This window comes from Mycteria americana, chromosome 3 (assembly GCF_035582795.1).
Source record: "Mycteria americana isolate JAX WOST 10 ecotype Jacksonville Zoo and Gardens chromosome 3, USCA_MyAme_1.0, whole genome shotgun sequence".
Classification (NCBI taxonomy): domain Eukaryota; kingdom Metazoa; phylum Chordata; class Aves; order Ciconiiformes; family Ciconiidae; genus Mycteria; species Mycteria americana.
Window position 1 is genome coordinate 6,269,305 of NC_134367.1, and position 13,012 is coordinate 6,282,316.

The following is a 13,012-nucleotide window of genomic DNA, read 5'->3' on the forward strand; positions in this document are numbered from 1 at the left end:
TTGGCCAGTGACACTTACAGACACAAAAGAGTTGTATTTGCCAAAACTAAAGCACTTAAATATTAAGAAAACAAATTCTGCAGCGCTTCAAGAAGTAAAATAGCTTTTGCCAAGTTTTCCAGTAGTGGTGTACTATTCATATTTCCAAAGTAAAATTTTTTTGAATGATGGTAACACCTTTGCCTTCAGTTCTTGTTTGCTTTTGAAGAAGAACAGAAATGGAAGATGTTGACAAAGGTGGAGAACTTCGGTATCAACAGTTACCTATTAATAACAAAGTGCAGTATTAGAAGCTCAAGACCTCTGAACACTAGGTGTCAGTGTAAGAAATGGAAAAATATCAAAAACCTGTTGTTTCCAATCAGGTGGATTAGCTAAGAAACCAGAACCAGCTGTGACCACATTTCCTTGTAACTGCGTAACACTGTTAACAAGCCAACCTTCCTAAAAAATGTTATTCTGAAACTATCAGGTTTGCTTGAAATCAGATAAGGCGATTTAAAAACTACAATGAATTTACTCTGTTAAACACTCTGAGATGACCTTTAAGGTTTATGAGTTAAAGACCATGCAGAATTTAACACTACTCTTTTTTTCACCACGGATATCCATAACTCAGTTTGCGTCTTTCACAACTTAAAGTTTACAGTTTTGTTTGACAGAATCAATGAAAAATGAAATATCAAAAAAATACAGCTAGTGCCTAAAGTCATAGAGATGAGATGCCTCTCGCTTCACTTAAGAAGTCCAGATTTTAAATGGATGGCCAGAAGGTTAAATAACTATTTTAGGAGACGAGTCACATCCTAGAAGTGCCCATTTATGTCCTCTGACACAAAAGATGATCAGGCATCATTATCTCAGGTATAGAAAAATAGGTTTGTTTGCCTTTATGTTTGTTCAGGTGAATCCACTCAAGTTCTCAGAGGAAAAGCAGAAGGAATGTTACCCTCTACCAGGTGCTGACAGTTAACATATTTGGACATTTATTTGAAATAAAGCAAGTAAGATGATAAAAATAATAATTAAAACCCCATTGTTTATTGGATTCTGGAGCTGCTTTCAAAGATACACAGATGCTTTTGAAAGTTAACTTGAGGTCCATCTTCCTAATCAAATATCCGTGTGTCGCACACCATGATACATTTCAGATACTTTTCATTTAGTTTACAAATTGCTGCCAGAATCGGACTAGTAGATAAGATGGGTCTTTGCATGCAGATATGGACTTTATGCACATGTTCATATACTTATAATATTCAATTTACATCATACGAGCAAGTTAAAGAATGAAACCCTGAATATTAGTTTTCCATTTGACTTCTGAAGCTTGGGATGTAATCATGATTTTTCACAGACTGAAAGATTGCTCCTTCATTTCAGCCCAGCTAAATGATTTGAGACATTTTTTAGGCTACGTCAAAAATACTCTTGGTAAAAGCCTGTTCAGTCATAAACACTTTCAATTAAGGAGACTAGAGAGTAAAACCATTGACAAAATACTGATTTACCCCAGAGTGCATCATATTGTGCAATAAAAATCTAATGATTACTCTTCAACTTCTTAACTTTTTCATTTGTTCTTTTCTAAAGAGCTAATCACCTAAAGTTTCATAGGGCTCCAAAAAATAATACGTGATATCAATATAAGTAGCCAACACACCCCGGACACAGTGCGTCTGTACACTGAATGTCTCAGCTCATCACAGCTCATCCAAGATTTCAATAGCTGTTAATCTGTGCTATACTCCTAACAGTATATTAAAAAATAAATAGAGGATGTATTTGTATTTTGGAAACTCAGGATGGGATCAGCTTATCAGTTGATTCATAAAAGCCCCAGAAGCCAAGGTAATTGAGTATATATATGTTTAAGAATGCCATAGATTCCAAAGCCCCCAAGAATGAAATTTCATACATACTTAACTCCTCTTGCTCAACAGCCTAAACAGAAATCTGATGTGTTAACGGTGGAAAAAAACAGGCCTGTATATATAGACACATATATACGCATACATGTACAACACACATAAATCTATGTCATTGCTATCAAAGGCCCAAAGACTGATACTGAAAATTAGGAAATACAGGGATTATAGCTGCCTGCACTGCCTTCATTCTTCATATTTTATATGCGCTATAAGACAATCTTTAACCATTGATCACATTGCTTTTTCCATTCAATCTAGTCAATGGTTTGGATTCTTTTCTTCACTATCGAACACCTTGCTACAATTATGTGGGCATAATTATTCATTTCCTTCTGTTTGTTTTTTTTAGGCTTCTTAGTAATAGTAACTTAGTCTTTCCACTTTTTAGATCTGTGAAGTCCATCACCACGGGATCCTGAGCAGCATCTCTGCATGACCAGGCAAAAAGCAACAGCTCTGTCTCACAGCACGTGTTGACTCTGCAGAAAGATCCATGAGAAAGAAAACATCTGACCAAGTAAGAGCCTTCTCTTCTTAAGGGAGAGCCCGGAATCCCTGACTGGACTCCTGAACTGTCTCCTGAAGAAGATTTTGTGCTTAGAATAAAAATGTCTGAATATGGTGAACAAGTCACAGCTAACTTTAGAGTAGAAAACTCAGGACATCACCTTTCATATAAATTACCAACGAAGAAAAGGCAAGACTTCATCAAGTCACACAAAAGATGTCATAATTTCCAATTTACATTTTCCATAAAACATCTCCTTAAAAAACATTCTATAATACTCTAATATATTAAGGACGAAAGGCTGTCCATTTGCTTAAGTAATCTAAAGTCAAGTCCTTGCCAATCAGGAAATATTAGAAAAGAATTTTTTTTTTTTTTTTAACAATAAATTGAGAAACCAGTGTCTCATGCCTGATGTGGCACCAGTGCCACATTGTGTGGCACTTCACAGTGAAGACACTTCTGAGTGAGGTGTCTATCATTTCATTCAGAAGTGACAGACACGCTGACGCTGAGCTCCTTTGGTGCAGGAGTAATAGCATCTGATCTCTCTAGAATGGCAGTGAATGGGTTAAGTCTATTCAAAATTTTCATCGTACAGAAAAAAATATATTCAAAACAACAAAACCTACTCTACTAGTCTGTAAATAGAACAAAAAAGCTTTTTTTTTAAAAAAGAGCCCTTCCTTTTAGAGTCACACAAAAATCTTTCAAAAAATTAAACAATACAAATTGTCCAAAATCGATTTTGAGAATGGCAACCACAAAAATTCATATCAAAGATATTAATTCATTAAAAAGAAAAAAAAGAAAAAACTTAATCCTACCAATGCAAACATAATTAAAATAACAACCACATTTAAATGATGTAAACACACAGAGAACAATTAACAACCTCCTGCTAGAGATAAAGTTCCTTCTCTTCTTTTCCATCACACATGGGAAATGCTAACAAATGCACATTCATAGAATGATAGAGACATTTAGGTTTGAGATCTTCGAGTTCAACCGCTAACCTAGCACTGTCAAGTCCCCCACTAAACCATATCCCTAAGTACCACATCTACACGTCCTTTAAATACCTCCAGGGATGGCAACTCAACCACTTCCCTGGGCAGCCTGTTCCAATGCTTGATAACCCCTTCAGTGAAGAAATTTTTCCTAATATCCAGTCTAAACCTCCCCTGGCGCAACTTGAGGCCACTTCCTCTTGTGCTATAGCTTGTTACCTGGGAGAAGAGACCGACCCCCACCTCTCTACACCCTCCTTTCAGGTAGTTGTAGAGAGCAATAAGGTCTCCCCTCAGCCTCCTTTTCTCCAGGCTAAACAACCCCAGTTCCCTCAGCCGCTCCTCATCAGACTTGTGCTCCAGACCCTTCACCAGCTTCGTTGCCCTTCTCTGGACACGCTCCAGCCCCTCAATGTCTCTCTTGTAGTGAGGGGCCCAAAACCGAACGCAGTATTCGAGGTGCGGCCTCACCAGTGCCGAGTACAAGGGCACGATCACTTCTCTACTCCTGCTGGCCACGCTATTTCTGATACAAGCCAGGATGCCATTGGCCTTCTTGGCCATCTGGGCACACTGCTGGCTCATGTTCAGCCAGCTGTTGACCAACACCCCCAGGTCCTTTTCCACAGGGCAGCTTTCCAGCCACTCTTCCCCAAGCCTGTAGCGTTGCATGGGGTTGTTGTGACCCACGTGCAGGACCCGGCACTTAGCCTTGTTGAATCACACACAACTGGCCTTGATCCATCGATCCAGCCTGTCCAGGTCCCTCTGCAGAGCCTTCCTCCCCTCCAGCAGATCAACACTCCTGCCCAACTTGGTGTCATCTGCAAACTTACTGAGGGTGCACTCGACCCCCTCGTCCAGATCATTGACAAAGATATGAAACAGAACTGGCCCCAACACAGAGCCCTGGGGAACACCGCTTATGACCGGCCACCAACTGGAGTAAACTCCATTCACCACCACTCTTTGGGCCCGGCCATCCAGCCAGTGTTTTACCCAAGGAAACGTACACCTGTCCAAGCCATGAGCAGCCAGTTTCTCCAGGAGAATGCTGCAGGAAACTGTCAAAGGCTTTACTAAAGTCTAGGTAGACAACATCCACAGCCTTTCCTTCATCCATTAAGCAGGTGACCTTGTCATAGAGGGAGATCAGATTAGTCAAGCAGGACCTGCCATTCATAAACCCATGCTGACTGGGCCTGACCACCTGGTTGTCCTGTATGTGCTGCATGATGGCACTCAAGCTGACCTGCTCCATAACCTTCCCCGGCACCGAGGTCAGATCGACAGCCCTGTAGTTCCCCGGGTCCTCCTTCCGGCCCTTCTTGTAGATGGGCATCACATTTGCTAACCTCCAGTCAACTGGGACCTCCCCGGTTAGCCAGGACTGCTGATAAAGGATTGACAGTGGCTTGGTGAGCACTTCCACCAGCTCCCTCAGTACCCTTGGGTGGATCCCATCCAGCCCCATAGCTGGTATCCAGGGAATACCCATTGCTAGTACGCAGGGAATTTTTTATATTACAGACTTATTTTCTTCCAGGGCAGGTGTGCCATGCATCTGCTGCAAATGTATGCATGTTGTTTAATTTACTCTACAGTAGGAACAGAATGAAATAGTTGAAGGATTTTTCCCAGATGGTTTTTGTGAACTCCTTTATCCCATTCATGTAAACACACAGCGTGTTCCGGTTTGCTGAGTTGTATATACACCCTATGACTTAGTACAAAGTCTGAATGTTTAGTTAGCCAGAAGATTGTTTCCATCCTGTGATTCATTAGGTCCCTATGGTACCCTCAACTTCCTTTATTTTGTACAATCACAAATTATATTAGTTTGTCTTATTTTGATAACCCCTCTAATTAATGTCCTGCACAGGAAACTTTATTACTGTTTTAAAACAGACTCATAAAACAAGGCCTTTTCCCGTTACTCGGGTGGCATAAGTGACAGTTGCATGTAACTTTGAGATCAAGAGTGAACAGTGCTTCACACGGTTTCTTTTTATCAGTGGGCAATTTTCGTTAATGAACACACTCCTTTCAATTCTTTCTTTTTTAAAAGGAACGTCAGAAATTCTACATGAACATATATAAAGGTTACAGGTCTAAGAGTTCAAAAACGCAGTAAACAAACCTGGAACTGTATGATTTCAGAACAGCACAGAGGTTACATACATTAAAATGACTAATCCAGTTTGTGAATGAATAACGAGTGTGATTTGGTTTTAAAAAAAACCTGTAAGAGCAGGCTGTAAAGAACCACGATGGCTTTATCCCTGTTTCTGTTTAAATCCTCATTTTTTCTTACTCCTCTCTCCCATTGCCATTGTCGATTTCTCTGGATGGGCAAGTGAAGGTGAGTTTTCCCTCCTCCTTCTCCTTTCATTTTAAACTGCAATAAAATGGCTAACAGCTGCAGGAATAAAGCTGGGAAGCGAAGAAAGCACACCACGTTCATCCAGAAAATGTACAGCCCTTTGAAAATATAAAATTCACGCTGATCACGATTAAGTACTTACCCTTTCGTATCAGTAAACCTATCCTTATGCTTGTCTCTGTATTTTCACCATTCCTTTTCCTAGTTGTGGCAAATGACTACCCAACCTTTATTTAAGTCCCTACTATAAAAAGCAATTTACTCCACATGATGGATTTACTATAGACTTACTCAGGACTTGACATACTGCTGAGTCTCTGCATCTCACTGTAAGCTTTCTACCTATGAATTACTGCCACAATTTAAAAAAATATATGTATTCCAGTATAGATTATTCACCTGCTGACCTGTGTTCTGTGCTTCGGTTAAGACCAAAGGACTGATTCTCAATTAGCAATATTATCTGTGTAAGTCAATTAATTTCCAGTATCAATAAATGAGAAAAAAATTAAATTATCTGTGTGCATATGCAAAGTGTTCACATATGCATATATGTAACACGAGACCCAAATCATGCTCCTACAAAGGAAGCAAGAGTGGAATGTTAATAAGTATTAGGTAGCAGCACAAGTTGTATGAAATTAAATTCTTCCATATGAAGACAAAAGTAAGTGATCATCTAAATCCCAACAGATATCACGTACAACATGATTTTGATCAACTGAAGTTCCTTTAAGTTGACAGTACTGCATTCTAAAAAAGCCAACCAAGTGGGTTTGACTTAAATAATCTGACATCAATTGAAGAGATCAAGAGTCCATCTTCTAGCAGACACACATTAGCTGACAGGGAGTAAACCACAACTCTGTTAACATGAATTCTATCATTCATTACAGTCTCCGCCATGACTTATCACACTTCACAAAGAATTCCAGTGGAGAAAACGTTTAAAGGATGCGGTCCAAGGCTGTTGCAATGAGCTGTGGCCTTCCCTCTGAGCAGCCAGTCTTTCACGGACAGAAAACGTTACCTACCAGTAGGTAGGGACTTCTGGGCTCTGCTGTTTATAAGCACATTTGTATTTTTGGTGTGCATATGTGTAAATTTTCATATCCCCTTGCTGAACTCTACTACTGCTAAAATGTCTTTCACTGGGGAAAAAGAAATCTACTCTCTTCCCAGACGCCATTCGATATCTCAGAAACAAAACGTAAAGGACTGAAGTTCAGATCTAGTGCTAAATTGAATAATCAGATTCTGTGAAAGCAGGCGTCAGTACTACTACTACCATATTCAGCATGTCTAGAGAGTAAACTGCTGGTAGTTCACTCAGATAATAAATGCCCATTTGATACATTCCAGCACAAGGAAGGTAACTCCTTAATAGCCTGTTCCATGTAAGTAGCACATCATGATCTTATTGTCTGTTAGCCTTTGAACATGACATCTGAAGCACGAACACGGAGCTATGACCCTATCAAGAGAAGATACTAAGAGATCCTTAGTTTTTAATATTAGTCTAATAATATGACATTTTCCTATGATCCAGCCCACTATGACAAAATTCTGGACAGAGATGGACAAGGTGAGGAGAGACTTTTCCTCTTTATTAAATATTACATGAAACAATTTCTAAATGCTTTTACATCCGTGTACGTGCAAGACTTCAGCTATTTTGATGCCAAACCTCTCAATGGTAGTTTAATAACCAAGAAGAATTCCTATTCCATTTCTCTTTGTCAAGAAAAAGAGGCCGTAACTAAGTGCTGAATAATATTGATTTGTCCTAAAGCAGGATCTTTGAGTTCCCTTTCTAAGGGTCTGAATAGATATTAACAGATTATTATAGCAAATGATGCTTCAAAACCTTCTTACTGCACATGAAAATTGTACTGGATATGATGAAAGAACAAAATAAAAGAGGCCTCGTTCCACTTCAAATGGTAAGTAATTTAAAGGCTTGTCCCCTTCTGATTAACATCTTTTTGCATTCCCTGTTGAACCTTTTTGTAGGCACAATTTTCCTTATAACAGACATCTACTACTTGTGCTTAACCATAAAGAACAATATAGCCTTGACTGGAACCTCTAAGTCTTAGCATACATAAATAAATGCAGTTTTAGGGGTGATATTAAGGCATCTATAAATACATATAGATCAGTTCCTAAACAAACACAATCAACAGTGAATTTGATTTCCAATTAAAACTTAAATTCATTGTGCTCTTCAAATACATTATGCTTGAACAAAAAATGTACAGAACTTTCTCATTCTGGGGGGAGTGGTTTTATATTGCTTGATATGCAAATAACAAAACATTTATTATAATTACAATATATGCAAAAAAAATTTCAAACTCATGTTAGCAGTCTGACACAAACTGGATGGAATTTATCTCTCAACTTTTATGCCTATCCCCGAGATATTCAAGCCCCAGCAAGCCACCAAAGGATCCCTTTATTAGCTAGCTGAGGAAATAAATTCCTCAAGAGATTCATCTCATCTAACTCAGAAACTTATTTTAGGATGATGTGAATCATCCTCTGGAGATGCTCATTTCCTTCTATACATTGGTTTATACTTTTAGCAGAATTTAACTTAATGTAAAGTAGTGTACACATTGTTCAAAACACACAGAACAAATCAATCATAAAATGTGATGCAGACTTAAAAATGTCTGGTTTTCAAGAATTTGACTTGTTAGTGCAGTCATCTGCTATAGCAGCCGGACCTCATGAAGCATACAGTGGTCTGAAGCAGTGACCGTATAAATCTGTCCAAACCAGACCCTGGTTTAATAGAGTTCAGATCAACTTTCCAAATAGGAAGCTGGAACTATAAACCCCTGAGATATCAAAAGTCAACCAACCTAAGGTAATCACGCTGGCAACTTATTTTTTAATTTAGAAGCTCAAACCTGGACTTAATCAACAAGTATGAGCACTTTTTACAAATGTTTACTATGAAAGATGTATGCAACGCGCCAGCTTTGTTGCAGGCATAAAAGTAATTTCCACGGTTTAGCTTTAAACATGTATTATGGATGGCAAAATGGACATGAATTTTGAGAAGAAATCATTAAATTACATAGTAAGAACTATGTAGTCCATTAAGATGAGTAATATGACGAAATCCAGGTAGTAAGCAATAAATTTACATCTGCAGTCAGCTTCAATTATAAAAATAGCTTTTTTCTTGTACTGGATATATACCCACACGAACACCTACATCTAAAGTGAAAATTTAATATAAATACATAATAACAGCTCAATAAGGATGTGCAGTTATTAAGGATGACAAATGTGCAAAAATCCCTATCAGAAGTCCGGAGCATGTAAAAAGCTCCTGATTTAAGAGTTCCGGCATGTGAATGTCAGAGGTCAAAGCAATGAGCTATTAAAGATACTTTCACTTCCTCAGAAATAAAGCGCTGTCGTGGGCTCAGAGGGGAAAGGTTAGAAAAGCTGTTTATCTGCCGCTCCGTTCCCATTCTTCCTTCTGTCAGGAAATCGTACATGCTCCTACACCCCACGCAGGGTTAACCCCGGGTCACGGTCATTCCCCAAGTAAGTGCCCGGCTTTGATTTAAGTGCAAAGACCACATGGCTGCAGGTTGCATTTTCTCAAAACGCACGTTTTGATGTAAAGCTCAGCTAAGCCTCGGTGGGACGTAAAAGCACAGACTCTTCACCACATTACTGCTAAAGGAAGAGCGAAGCCGCAACCATCGCTCTGCATAAATTAAGGGGGTCATTAACAAAAAGAAAACGTTATTTTGTAGCAGTTAGAGCTAGAATAAGAATTACAAATATATGCCCGGAGCAGTGTGTTTAACCAGTGGGAAACCTCCGGAGAGGGGAGAGAGGTTGTCCCCTCCCCAGGAGCCACAGGGCACGTTTAGGACAGACCAAGAGGAGCATAATAAGTAAAGAAGCCACAGCACAAAGACTCCGGGAGACTGCAGAGACAGGGATACACCGCCGGGCTTCAGAGGTATGAGCAGACAGAGACTAACCCGGAGCTGGGAGGGCCTCTAAAGTGTTTGCTGCCATTCAGGAAGCCACCGAACGGCTGCTGGATTAAGTGCAAAGCTGAAGGAAAGCACCTGCCTGCAGGCAAAGAGTGGGCAGGGGGAGGTTTATTTATATTATATTTTTATTTTAAAATATTTTATATATAGTTATATAAATATTATGTATAAAATATATATGGAAGTATATAAAATATAAATATATATTATATACACACACACATATATTTATAATATGTGGTCTTCCCCATTCTGAATTTTCTCAGTTTACAAAAGTTTTTCATTCTCGTTAATGTAGTAACAGAACCTAGCCTGAAACTTAAAAAACCTTCTGATTGCTGAAAGGGCTCACTATATAGAGAAAAGATCTGGGAACTTGCAGCTCAAAGCTCTAGCTGATCCAGGGATTCATCATATGTAAATATTAGTTATGTATTAGTACTCTTTATATACATTAGTTTCATATAATGTGCATACCCATACATGCTGGTAATTTCATTTGAAGAATCACTATAATAAGAAAAAAACATTTGTTATGCTAAGCTACAGGTGACATATAAGAGTGTACCTTTGTGTACAAAATGTCAGATGGCAGATTCGTGCCCCAGTGTAAAATTCCGGCGTTGATTGCTTAAGAGGTGGTGTTGAACTTTAATTAAAAACTATGGAGAGGTTCAAATTTAGAGCTGCTTCTGACAGACATGATTTGAAACAGCCTCATTTATACAACACTTTCATTAGCTTTCAATAAGGAAAAATATGCAATTATTTTTTGACAGAAATCAAAACATCAAATAGTAAGAATATTAGAACATAAGTATTAAGCAAATAATGCATTAACACAAATACTAGAACAGAAAAAAATTAGCAATGAGGTCTTCAGATGACTGGCCAGTTTTTTCTTTCTAACAACTTGAAGTTTTCAACAAAAAAAATAACTCAGCTTTATTCCCAAGGTTAGGTGGGTTGCAGATATGACAAATACAGTTTATAACCATAAGCAAAGTGCACACACTCTATCTGCAAGCCTAACAGCAGCTTCTACAGATCACTGAGGACAGAACGTCACCCTCAGTTCCTGTGTTTTATTTGCTTCTAAAAAGAGAACAATCTGGTTTTAGTCATTTGATCATGAAAATTTCATGCTGTTTCAAGGAGTTTTAGAGTGAAGATTATTTTATAAGCTATTTTCTTACCAAATTTATCAGCTGAGTGTGGACGATGTCTTCCACTAGTATTGCAGTTTCATGGAGTGGCTTGCGAGCATCTCCTAAGGAAAACCTGAAAGAAAGGTTTATGGCAAGGTTATGAAAACGAGTTAAAAAGAAACAAAGTAGGTGGTCTCCAGCAAAATAAAAAGAAAAAAATCTGAAAAATAACAACAAGCTTAATACACCTATATGTACGGAAATGGATCGCCCAGTGTGGTGCAAGGAATATAAACCAAAATAATCTGACTGAAGGAACAAAATTGCTGCAAGAATGTGTATTAGAATACATGGTGAGAAACACTGAAAACTTGAGGAAAACAGAGGAAAATCCAGTTTGTAGGAACATTTAAAAAAAAAAAGAGTAGGCAAAGCTGTAGGATGTGCACTACTAGGAGTAATTCTGTATTTGCAACCCTCTTCGCCTAAAAAATTACCAAGTAACTATTTTAAAAGATAAAATGCTAACAGGTATTTTATCTCAAATCTAGATGCCAGTGGTAAGATATGTAAGGAACTACTATGAATTAAAGGTAAAAAATTTTATACATAGTAATATATGAGAGGCTCTTAAAGTCTACACTGCAAGATTAAATGACAGGAGGTCATAAAGAGATGATAGTGTTCATATAATATCGCAAACAAAAGGCTAAGTCATTGCAACAGGAATCATTAAATGAGAAATTGGTATGATAGGCTTTTTGCAAGGCTTTATCTTCTCTAAGTAATACCAGAAGTTGCTCTCTACGCTTGCCTTAACTGCTAGTCATTCAGTTAAAGCTGGGATTGCTCCTTTGATCTGGGTCGGGCAGTGGCCACCACCAGCCTATTAAAAGGGACTGTAGACACCGCAGAAAATGTGCACGCTAGACCTTCAGTTTGTAGCACCTCTGACCCACTGCAGAGCCTGAGCTTTTCCTATACAATGCCCCAAAAGCCCTGTTGAAACTATTCATCGGAGATTGGGATGGTGTGCTTCAGCTCCGCATCCAGGCAGAGTACAGGGGCACCTAATTTGAAACATGTAAGCGATTCAAGTGGGGCTGACAGATTTACTACTTGTTGGTAGCTGCACTCTTTCAGAGGGGCAGTTGAAGACCCAGTGAAGGTCTTCTAGTGTCCAAAATGACTGTGGGTTGCAACCAAACTCCACGCCTAATCAGTCCAGCTCAGTGAGTCTAGAGAGCTTAAGCCCTCCCTAAGCCCTACCTTCATCTGGGTAGCTGAACTGCAGTCTAGAGAAAGGAAAAGGTCTCTTACTGTATGTGGCTTCTCTTCATCACATGAAGTGCAAAAAGATGCTGTTCGGTTTAGTTGACTACAGTCTGTTCTTTGCTTCCAAACCCTACATTTTCAGTTCAGTCCCACACAGCAGAAATGGGGTATTCAAGGTATGGTTCGTGGTTATATATATAGATATTGAAACCCTTCACAAATTTCTCTGTGCTACACACAACTTTGAAACAATTTCCCAATGTATCAACCATACTACCTAGTCAAGAAGGATGATATTAATAAGTAACACTGGTTTTGCCTATCTACTCAGTCATTTGTGTAAGTGATGAGGACTCAAGAACATCAAAATCCTTCACTATCTCTTATCTCAGTTCTTTTATTTACATAAAAAAGATGGGCATCTTTTTTTCCATGTTATGATTAACAAGATCAAGAACTGACTCAGGCATTCTCATAGTATACGCAAAATTTTGTCCTGCTACCTATGCGTGAAGGACCAGAGAAACGTGACTGTGATGGTATACAGAAGTGATAAGAGAGCTCTGGAAAAATGGGATACTCCTCTTGCCACATCAATTGCCTCCTATACCCACACCTCTCTCCCTCTGTGACAGCAAAACCCCCTGGTTTCCCAGAACTGTGGCAAACAAAAACCAGCCAGTCACGGGTAAATTACTTCAAGAAATTTGCTCAGCTGACTTCCTA

At 38.8% G+C, this 13,012-nt stretch overlaps 1 protein-coding gene across 7 annotated transcripts in view; it reads right to left on the minus strand.

Annotated features, from left to right (window-relative positions):
- Positions 1-13,012, minus strand: part of SUPT3H (SPT3 homolog, SAGA and STAGA complex component) — a 288,464-nt gene that overhangs the window by 132,928 nt on the left and 142,524 nt on the right. For all 7 annotated transcript variants that reach the window (XM_075497782.1, XM_075497780.1, XM_075497785.1 and 4 more), the window contains one exon: positions 11,060-11,144. In XM_075497782.1, the coding sequence (XP_075353897.1) occupies positions 11,060-11,144 (85 nt within the window). The remainder of the gene's footprint in view (positions 1-11,059; positions 11,145-13,012) is intronic.